Source organism: Bison bison, unplaced genomic scaffold (assembly GCF_000754665.1).
Source record: "Bison bison bison isolate TAMUID 2011002044 unplaced genomic scaffold, Bison_UMD1.0 scf7180017864178, whole genome shotgun sequence".
Taxonomy (NCBI): domain Eukaryota; kingdom Metazoa; phylum Chordata; class Mammalia; order Artiodactyla; family Bovidae; genus Bison; species Bison bison.
In genome coordinates this window covers 3,002,511-3,014,004 of record NW_011494750.1, presented here as the reverse complement: position 1 = coordinate 3,014,004, position 11,494 = coordinate 3,002,511, and the positions used below count along the sequence as shown (strand labels likewise).

At 42.6% G+C, this 11,494-nt stretch overlaps 1 protein-coding gene across 1 annotated transcript in view; it reads right to left on the bottom strand.

Moving 5' to 3' along the window:
• Nucleotides 1-649: 649 nt before the first annotated feature.
• Nucleotides 650-11,494, bottom strand: part of LOC104990377 (olfactory receptor 4S1) — a 13,607-nt gene continuing 2,762 nt past the window's right edge. The window contains 2 exon segments of the mRNA XM_010842440.1: nucleotides 650-1,030; nucleotides 1,032-1,674. Of these exon segments, the coding sequence (XP_010840742.1) occupies nucleotides 686-1,030; nucleotides 1,032-1,637 (951 nt within the window). The 5' untranslated portion in view covers nucleotides 1,638-1,674 and the 3' untranslated portion in view covers nucleotides 650-685.

The window sequence follows — 11,494 nt, the reverse complement described above, 5'->3', positions numbered from 1 at the left end:
AGCACTGAGGAAACCAGAAGGGAAAGAGACACATGTACCCCAATGTTCATCACAGCACTGTTTATAATAGCCAGGACATGGAAGCAACCTAGATGCCCATCAGCAGATGAATGGATAAGAAAGCTATGGTACATATACACAATGGAGTATTACTCAGCCATTAAAAAGAATACATTTGCATCAGTTCTAATGAGGTGGATGAAACTGGAGCCTATTATACAGAGTGAAGTAAGCCAGAAAGAAAAATACCAATACAGTATACTAACGCATATATATGACATTTAGAAAGAGGGTAACAATAACCCTGTGTACGAGACAGCAAAAGAGACACTGATGTATAGAATAGTCTTATGGACTCTGTGGGAGAGGGAGAGGGTGGAAAGATTTGGGAGAATGGCATTGAAACATGTATAATATCATGTATGAAACGAGTCGCCAGTCCAAGTTCAATGCACGATACTGGATGCTTGGGGCTGGTGCACTGGGACGCCCCAGAGGGATGGTATGGGGAGGGAGGATGGAGGAGGGTTCAGGATGGGGAACACATGTATACCTGTGGCGGATTCATTTTTATATTTGGCAAAAACAATACAATATTGTAAAGTTTAAAAATAAAAAAAAATTTAAAAAAAAAACAAAAACTGTCTTAGATGCTACAAAGACGGGAAGTCTCCCAAGTCCAGGCTCATGAGAAGCCTTGTAGTTTCACTTCTCCCCGCGAGCTCCCCTTGACCCTGAAGATCTTCCTCATGGCATTTTTCACCTCACTGTTCCTCAGCGTGTAGATCAGAGGGTTCAGCAAAGGTGGCATGACGATGTTAAAGAGGATGACGAGTTTGTCAGCGGCCAGGGTGGTGGAGGGTCGAATGTACATGAACATGGCGGGCAGCAGGACCAGAAGCACAGTGATGATATGTGAGCCGCATGTGGACAGAGCCTTGCGCCGGCTCTCAGAAGATCGGCTTCTCAGGTTCAGTAGGATGACCACATAGGAGATGATAAGGATAATGAAGGACACTAAAGAAATCAATGCCGCTGTTGGCCACCACAATGAGCCCCACCATGTAGGTGTCCGCACAGGCCAGCTTCAGCAGGGGATGGACGTCACAGAAGAAGCTGTCGATCTCGTTGGGCCCACAGAAGGGCAGCTGGACTGTGAGGAGCGTCTGCAGGATGGAATGCAGGAAGCCAGCCACCCAGGAGGCCCCCGCCAGCAGGCCGCACTTCCGGTGGCCCATGATGGTCGCATAGTGCAGGGGCCGACAGATGGCCACATAGCGGTCGTAGGCCATGGCCGTGAGGAGGAAGATCTCGGTGCCACCAAAAAAGTGGGCAGAAAAGAGCTGGGTCATGCAGCCCTCGAAGGAGATGGTCTTGCGCTCCACCAAAGTGTCAGCAATCATCTTGGGTGTGGAAGCGGATGGATAGCACATGTCGGCAAAGGACAAGTGGCAGAGGAAGAAGTACATGGGAGCGTGCAGGGTCTTGCTGGCGTTGATGGTGACAATGACCAGAAGGTTCCCCAGGACCGTGAGCACGTGGAAGAGAGAGAAGACCAGGAAGCAGGCACGCTGCATCTCCTGGCTCCGGAAAAGGCCGAGCAAGACGAACTCAGTCAGGTTGTTCTTGGCGCCCATGGATTGTCTCTCCTGAGCACTGACAATCTGGTTAGGTCTGCAAGGACACAAACTGCAGGATGTAAGAAAGCTTCCCATAGAGAAGGGGCTTATGGACACAGTGGGGGGGAGGGAGGATGGGATGAACTGAGAGAGCATTATTGACGTATATACATAGGCTGCCGTGTGTAAATAGATAGCTAGTGAGAGGCTGCTGTAGAGCACAGGGAGCTCAGTTTAGTGTTCTGTGATGATCTAGAAGGGGAGGGATGGGGGGATGGGAGAGATGCTCAAGAGAGAGGGGATATATGCATTCTCATAGCTGAATCATGGTTGTTGTACAGCAGAACTTTGCAAAGCAATTACAGTCCAATTTTAAAAATAAATTAAAAAAAAAAATTACAGATAGTTTCCCAAATCCAGGAGTCAGTACACTGTATTCAAGTCTGATAATGATTTTAACACCCTGTTTCAAAGGGTGTTAAAACTAACATTCATAACTCCTTTCTATGCCATAGCTAAAATACAGTATGTGGAAAACATTTTGTTATCTAGAACCTGTAAGATTTCATGCACAGATCTACCCTAGAACATACATGTATCAGAACACAGACCAGAGACAGACCTGGCAAAATAGGAAAGCATGTAAAAGAAATAAATGAAATAATAAGTTAATGAATGCATGAACAAATGTCTCAGATACTAAATCTATAAATGATTAAGATATAAAAAATTGCATTAAATTCAACAAAAATTGTTGAGCCCTCTAAGTGCCAACAAACATTGTCACTGATCCTTAAGTGCCTAGGACCATATCAAATGTTTTTAACCACAGGGCTGTGTATAGCATATAATTTAAAAACTTTAAGGGGGAAGATGAGAGATGCTAACATTACAAAGCTGGGCTTTGTGTACATCAATCAGTAAGTATGAAAAACCACCATAAGTACCTCAGTAACAACCAGAGAGTGCTGGATGGTAATTATTTCATAGTCAAGGGCAGGTTGGTAGAGTGTAGGGAAAAAGGAAGGGAAATCATACAAGACTGTTCTGAGTAGTGCTTTTATCACAAGTGTCTTGTTATCATGGCTGTTGAAAAACAAAAATGGCAAATAACATTTATGAATAGCAGAACAGTAAAGTGATAGTTGCTCAGTCATCTCTGACTGTTTGCGACCCCATGGACTATAGCCACACCAGGCTCCTCTGTCAATGGGATTCTCCAGGCAAGAATACTGGAGTGGGTAGCCATTCCCTTCTCCAGGGGATTTTTAGGGATCGAACCTGGGTCTCCCACATTGCAGGCAGATTCTTTACCGTCTGAGCCACCAGTGAAGCTCAGCAGAACAGTAAAGATGATCACATTTGGGGACTTTCCTAGTGGTCCAGTGGCTAAGTCTCCACACTCCCAATGCCAGGGGCCCAGGTTCAATCCCTGGTCAGGGAACTGGATCGCACGTGCCACAACTAAAGATCCTGAGTGCCACAACTAAGAAAGGGCCAGTCAAATAAATAAATATAATAAGTATGTTTTTAGAAAGATGATCACACTGTATGTGATCAACTCTAGTCCCTACATTCCCAGGCGACTTAGGATCCTGGAAAAGGTTCACAGAAGACAGAGAGGACGACTCGAAACACTTGGGACATTGACCCACAGAGGCTGACACAAAGAATTCACACTCAGAGCCTCTTCCACTCCTTCCTACCTCCAATTCCAGGTCCCAGACACACTGCTTGTCTTTAAGCGGTTGAATCTGCTTTAAGCTGAAAATTAAAACAATAAACAATGACAATGCCAGAGGCAAGAACAAGGGAAAAATTGTCATGCCCTGGGATATTACCCAGACTTATTTAGCATCTCCCTTATCCAGAAGTTTCCTAAAATCCAGGATCTTACAGCAAGATTCTTCTACTCCCTGCTCAACTACTCCCTGCTCAAATTGTGCAAATGCTTTGATCAGATGGTTAAATTCACCCACAAGGCAGAGAGGAGAGACAGCACTGGAAATAGCCAGTTCCTGCCAGCCACTGAAGGAGAATGCTATTTAAAAAAAAATGATACAATCATTGTGCACACCCCAAAACAGATTTTGATAGCAGATAAATAATCTAACCATTATTTCCATGAAAAAAAATGTCTGCCATATTTTATTTAGTCTTGTAATAAATGTAAAATACACCCATTGTTTCTATCTGGCATTTTGTCATGCTGAAAAAAAAGACATTCTGATGTGAGATCAAATGCTTGGAATTGCACAGCTGGTGTTCAGGCCATCAAATGAAAACTGCTTGGGAGGCAGTATGAGAGTCAGCAAGAAGCTAGCCACTAGAGACAAATTCTGTAAAACTGATTTCCAGTTCTTCCAGTCCCTCTCTGGATGACATTGGACAAGTTGCTTGACCCCTTAGAAACTCTGTTTCCTCCTATATCAGATAATAATACATATCACCTAGGCTGCCATTATAAGATAAGGTAAGAGTATTTAGGACTTCCCTGGTAGCACAGTGGATAAGAATCCTCCTGCCAATGCAGGGGACATGGGTTCAATCCTTGGTCCAAGAAGACTCCACAAGCTGCAGAGCAACTAAGCCAGTGTACCACAACTTTTGAAACCCACACACCATAATGAAAAATAGCTGCTGCTCGCTACAAACAGAGAAAATCTGTACACAGCAGCAAAGACCCAGTGCAACCAAAAATAAATAAATAATTTTTTAAAGAAAAGAGCATTTAGCCCAGTTATTTGCCCTTAGTAGGTGCTCAGTAAATACCAAGTATTACTAGGCCTCAATGGTTTCATGTCATTCTCAGGTGGGAGATTGGTTTGCAAGGGCCATCTCCTAGGATTTATAGCCAAGGTGATTTGCCATTTAATTTCCAAACATTTTTATTAAATTTCTAGTACAATGAATCATTAAACTTGGGATATCTAATGAGCAAGACGGTCATCCACCTGCTCTTAAAGCCAATTCCTCTGAGGACAAAGAGGGAACAACATGCTTGGGTGATGCAAGTCAAGATTTGTTCTCACTTCCCTTTCTCTCATGAGACTCTCTTCTGACCCAGACGCTCCCAGAGAACATCATCTTAATCATATGAACTTTACTTTTATGATTTGTATCATAAAATAATGAAATAATACGTGCCTTTGTTATTTAATCCAGAGTATATGTTTACTGTCCTTATCCCCATTTTACAGATAAGGAAAATTAGGCTCAGGGAGATTAGCTAATTTGCTCAAGTTCAGCATATTCACTAGAGATAGTTTGGAAAGTAGTGAAAATACCATTAGAAGTTAGAAGTCATTATTATTACAGAGAGCTTCTTTTGGTTGTTTCCTTCAGTTATGAAAACATTTTTATGAATGTGAAAGAGATGTATACATAGTATTATATTCAGCATTTTCCCTTAACACTTTCTTTAAGCATTTCCCCAAGGTGATAGTTTTCAAGAGATTGTTTTTAACGGTACATCTTAAAACACATACCCTAATTTATTTGACTATTTTTTTTTTACTTACGAGCTTTGAGTTGCTCCCTATTTCGTACTCCAGTGTATGGCCTCCCTCTGTAAATATCTTGGGATCAATTTCTTGGAATGGGAAGACTGAGGTAGAGGGCAGGATGATTTTTTAGGGTCCAGCTAGAATCTCACGCAGTTTGAAACAATATCATTTGCTGTTCCCAGAAGTAAACACTGATGAAATAAGAAGGCTCATTAACTCCCAACACAGACCACTTTTCCCCAACCTAAACATCTCCATACACCTTCAGCCTCTCCTCCAAGGACTCATTTCTGTCCTTGTTTCCTCCAAGGTTCTTTCTGGTTCCCCCCAAAGTCCTCACACCACCCTTAACCTGTAAACACATCTTTGGACCTTGCAGCCTGTGAGGACCTGAACAAGACTGCATGGAGTGCAAAAAGGACTTTTCACCTCTTGCGGTTCATGCTGCCGTCACCCTGGCAAAGCTGCCGCGGGTCAGGCATGGCTCATGACCTTCATTCACGCATTATGCGAGTTCACACTCATAACAAACCTTTAAGACAACTATTACTATTCTCACTTCGGAGGTGAGGAAAAGGAAGCTCAAAAACTTTAGTGTTTATGGGACTTGCTCGAGGTCACTGATAGCAAACACCATGACAGGTGTTACAAGCTGACCTGAAAGACACTTGTACACCTTATTGTCAGAGAGGTCTCCCTATTGCAGTTGTGAATGAAAACGGTTGCCTGCTGTATCCGCAAGCAAAGGATGCTGCAGCCATCAAGCCGTCACATTACAGCCACACCTCCAGTGAGCCCTGAGGGAACTCAGGTTGGAAAGAGGACGCCTGACATCTAGCAGCCACCTGCTGCAGCCATCCTCAAGGGCACTCCCTGAGGAGACTGGGATGAGGAAAGCAGAGAGCTGAGTGCATCTCAAAGGGGCAATTTCAGGGAGCCCAGACTCCTGCATCCTCCCACACTTAGAAAAGTGCTGAATTCGTCAACTGGAGCTATCTGGTTTTCTTTAGTTAACAATAATCTTTGGTGTTCCAACTGCCTGGTCTTTGTTGCAAAAACTTCTATATATCTTGATTCCTGTCCCTGCATCTTCAGACCAGTCCCTCAGAGTTATCTGAGAGGCTGTGTCCCTAGCTTAAATCCTCAGTTTTGTCCACCAAATAAAACATAATTCTAAACTTCTAGGTTGAGCCTTTTTTTTTTTTCAGTCAATACAACAGTCCCCGCACCCCTATTGCAACCATTTCCTCCTACTCTCTCCCCTACAGTACTTGCTACTCTAAACCTACTGAAAATTTTCAGGTGATTAACATAGAGTTGACTTTGCCCAAAAGCAGCAGCTTGAAACCCTGAAAAGGGCATTGACCTGGAAGTCAAAAGACCTCAGTATTAGTCCCAGCTTTGTTGTTTGCAGTCACCTCAAACAACTCTCTTTCTCTCTCTGCCTGGTGCCCTATTTCCCCATCTATTCAAAATGATAGTAAGACAAAGTACTATGATTTTAAGCTGGGAAAGTAGAAATACACAGCCTTCAGGTTAATTTCACTGATAAACATCATCAATATCGTGGTGAATTTTAAAATAACTAGAAAGCAAGTAAATACCTTTGTATGATTACTCACGTCTTTCACTCCCTTGCTTAGGCATTAGTGGGGGTTTGGGGTATACATTTCATATTTCCCATGCCTTACATTGAATTTGATTGAGCTCACACGAGTTTTCAGATATATTCTCTCTCTTGAAAGAAAAAGGAAATTTGTAATGCAATTTAGAAACATTTTTACCTTAAAAGATTAAAATGTCAGTAAGTCTTTTAAGAGGCTTTCAGACTTAGGTATCTAAGGAGTCACTGACATGAACGACTACCTTGCCAGCTGGGCTTTGGGGAAAGGGTGCTAAGACTGTGCCTCAGTGAAATACACTCTGGAATCTGCTCGAATTTCCAGGAAGTTGACTGGTGTCAGGGACCACACACCAGGACAGCCCATGGGAAAAGCTGGGAACACAGCCTTCTCTGCGTACTCTGATCCTTCCATTCTGCCTTCAGCAACCCCCAGCCAAGGACAGGGCATTCATATGGCAAGCCTCTAAATAATAAAATATCTGTGAAAACACTCTCTGAGTCTGAACATCTCCACAAGTAGAGGGAATGGTCACCCAGGCACGAAGACATTTGCTTGCATTTATTAAGCAATGCTGTATGCCAAGCCCTACAGGGAGCACTTAAAATGCATCATCTCAGTAAATCCACTCAACAATACTTGGAGGAAGCTATGATGCTTGTTTCTCTTTTTCAGATGAGGGAAATAAGGATTAGAGCAAATGAGTGACTTGGCCAACTTCTCAGACCAGTAAAAGTCAGAGCCAGAAATGCAACCCAAGGTACACAGCTCCAAAGTCATGCTCTCAGTTGCTGCACAACACTCCTGACTAGGAAAGTAGGAGCATTTGATCATCCAAAAAGGAGGGAGATGACGGCTGAAGGCAGCAGACAGAAGCTCAGCGATGAGAGGTGAGCACAGGCTACATCGGACCCTGGAAAAGGTGCTTTTGGGGCATCCCTGCTTTGTAACCACAAAAATGCCATGTCTTCAGGGAAAAAAATCAAGACAAAAGGAGAACAATTACATCAATACGGTGACGGTGCATGGGGAGGAAGCTTGAAAAATTCAATTCCTTTATTTCTTTAAATTACTCAGATGAATTCCACAAATATGTTACAAATTCTGGAATGCTTCTTTTTAAATCTCTAAATCTTTACAGTAGAGTGAATTTCTATTTTTCATCTAGATACATTTAACTTTGTTTAAAATAAGGTGATCTAAAAAAGGAAATTTTCTCAAATAAATAATTCTATGATATATTGCTGTTGTTTAGTCACTAAGGTGTGTCCAACTCTTGCAACTCCATGGACTGTAGCCCACCAGGTTCCTTCTGTCCATGGGATTTCCCAGGCAAGAATACTGGCTGCCGCTGCTGCTAAGTCACTTCAGTCGTGTCCGACTCTGTGCGACCCCATAGTTGGCAGCCCACCAGGCTTCCCCGTCCCTGGGATTCTCTAGGCAAGAACACTGGAATGGGTTGCCATTTCCTTCTCCAGTGCATGAAAGTAAAAAGTGAAAGTGAAGTCGCTCAGTTGTGTCCGACTCTTAGCGATCCCATGGACTGCAGCCTACCAGGCTCCTCCATCCATGGATTTTCCAGGCAAGAGTACTGGAGTGGGGTGCCATTGCCTTCTCCATGGTTGCTATTACTTTCTCTAGGAGATCTTCCTGACCCAGAAATCAAACCCGCATTTGCATTAGCAAGCAGGTTCTTTACCACTGGGCCACCAGGGAAGCCCCTCTATGATATGTATGTGTGTGTGTGTATATATATGTGTGTGTGTGTGTGTGTGTGTGTGTGTGTGTGTGTGTGTGTATGTTTACTGTATAGCAAAAAAAGAAAATGGCTGAAGTGGAAGGATTCTAGTGATGCCGTGGGAATATGAAAATAAATCAATTTGACACTTTATGCATTTAAAGGCAAGGACCTGAGAAACACTAAGATACTGTGCAGCAGGACTTCTATCTTTGTACTGAGAACAAAACAGAGAAAGCACAGACCAAGTGAAAACATCTGTTTTCTGTAAGAGTCCCTGGTTGGTTCAGGTTTATTCTAGCTAGAGAGTCCCCCAGAAAACCATGACTACATGAGAACTGACCTTAGTGAGCTCCACCCTCCTAGCTGAGCAGTGAGAATAAAGGACTCTGGCTGGAGAAGTGAAAGGTCTCAGGAAACTTTTAAGCACAAAGTGTTCAGGGAATCTTACACAGAATTTCCACAGGCAAAGCCATTGTAGAGCTTGGACACCTCTGCTTCTGAAGTGTCAGCAACACACATTCATGGTTGGCAAGAGCACCTTGAGGTTTGCTAATGAGACCCCAAAGGCATTACAATCCAATTAGAGGAGGGGGCCACAGAGACAGGCACAGCTCTCTTGTCGCATTAACTTAGTGGCTCAGACAAACCACCACGCTGTGCTTTGCTGTGTCCAACTCTTTGCGACCCAATGGACTGCAGCCCACCAGGCTCCTCTGTCCACAGAAACCACTTTTTTATCCCAACTTTGAATTTCCGTACCAAATCATCCCAAACTCATTCACTCAACTATATTTATTAAGTCACTACTACATACAGGGAACAGTTCCCTGTTATCAATTTTTTCTCATGACACAAAACTGTGTTATCAGAATTTTGCCAAGAGAATGCACTGGTCATAGCAAACACCTCTACCAACAACACAAGAGACACGGACATCACCGGATCGTCAATACTGAAATCAGATTCTTTAGCTGAAGATAAAGATATTCTTTAGCCAAAGATGGAGAAGCTCCAAACAGTCAGCAAAAACAAGACCAGGAGCTGACTGTGGCTCAGATCATGAACTCTTTATTGCAAAATTCAGACTTAAATTGAAGAAAGTATGGAAACCACTAGACCATTCAGGTATGACCAAATCAAATCTCTTATGATTAAAGAGTGGAAGTGACAAATAGATTCAAGGTATTAGACCTGATAGAGTACCTGAAGAACTATGGAAGAAGGTTTGTAACACTATACAGGAGGCAGTGATCAAAACCATCCCAAGAAAAAGAAATGCAAGAAGGCAAAATGGTTGTCTGAGGAGGCCTTACAAATAGCTGCGAAAAGAAGAGACGCGAAAGGCAAAGGAGAAAAGAAAAAATATATCCACCTGAATGCAGAGTTCCAAAGAATAGCAAGGAGAGATAAGAAAGCCTTCCTAAGTGGCCAATGCAATGAAATATAGAAGAGCAATAGAATGGGAAAGACTAGAGATCTCTTCAAAAAAGTTTAGAGATACCAAGGGAAATTTTCATGCAAAGATGAGCACAATAAAGGACAGAAATGGTAGGGATCTAACCGAAGCAGAAGATTTTAAGAAGTGGCAAGAATACACAGAAGAACTATATAAAAAAGATATTAATGACCCAGATAGCCATGATGGTGTGATTCCCTCACTAAAACACAACTGCATTCATTTCACATACTAGCAAAGTAATGCTCAAAATTCCCCAAGCTAGGCTTCAACAGTACATGAACTGAGAACTTCATGATGTCCAAGCTGGATTTAGAAAATGCAAAGGAACCAAACATCAAATTGCCAACATCCGTTGGTTCATAGAAAAAAACCAACAGAACTTCAGAAAAACATCTATTTCTGCTTCACTGACTATGCTCTAAAGCCTTTGACTGTGTGGATCACAATGAACTGTGGAAAACTGTGAGAGATGGGAATATCAGACCATTACCTGCCTCCTGAGAAACTTGTATGCATGCAACAGTTAGAACCAGACATGGATGAACTGGTTCCAAGTTGGAAAAGGAGTACATCAAGGCTGTATATTGTCACCTAGCTTATTTAACTTATATGCAGAGTATATCATGTGAAATGCAGGGCTGGATAAAGCATGAGCTGGAATCAAGATTGCCAGGAGAAATATCAATAACCTCAGATATGCAGATGACACCACCCTTATGGCAGAAAGTGAAGAGGAACTAAAGAGCCTCCTGAGGAAGGTGAAAGAGGACAGTGAAAAAGTTGGCTTAAAATTCAACATTCAAAAAACTGAAATCATGGCATCCAGTCCCATCACTTCATAGCAAATAGATGGGGAAACAATGGAAATAGTGACAGACTTTATTTTGGGGGGCTCCAAAATCACTGCAGATGGTGACTGCTGCCATGAAATTAAAAGATGTTTGCTCCTTGAAAGAAAAGCTATGACAAACCTAGACAGTGTATTTAAAAAGCAGAGACACTACTTTGCCAATAAAGGTCCACCTAGTCAAAGCTATGTTTTTTCCAGTAGTCATGTACGGATGCGAGAGTTGGACTACAAAGGAGGCTGAGTGCCAAAGAATTGATGATTTTGACCTGTGTTTCTGGAGAAGACTATTGAGAGTCCCTTGGAATGCAAGGAGACCAAAGCAGTCAATCCTAAAGAAATCAGTCTTGAATATTCATTGGAAGCAATGATGCTGAAACTGAAACTCCACCTGATGGAAAGAGCTGACTCACTAGAAAAGACCCTGATGCTGGGAAAGTTTGAAGGCAGGACGAGAAGGGGACAATTGAGGATGAGATGGTTGGATGACATCACCAACTCAATGGACATGAGTTTGAGCAAACTCTGGGAGATGGTGAAGGACAGGGAAGCCTGTAAAATGAAGATGAAGTCAGGGGGAAGTACATAGACAAAATGCATAGATGAGGTTTTGTAAAGTTGCCAGAAGTGGCTACTGAATTTGCTCCCAACATCCCATATATCACAGAAAAGAAAGAAATATAAACAATGATATGATTCA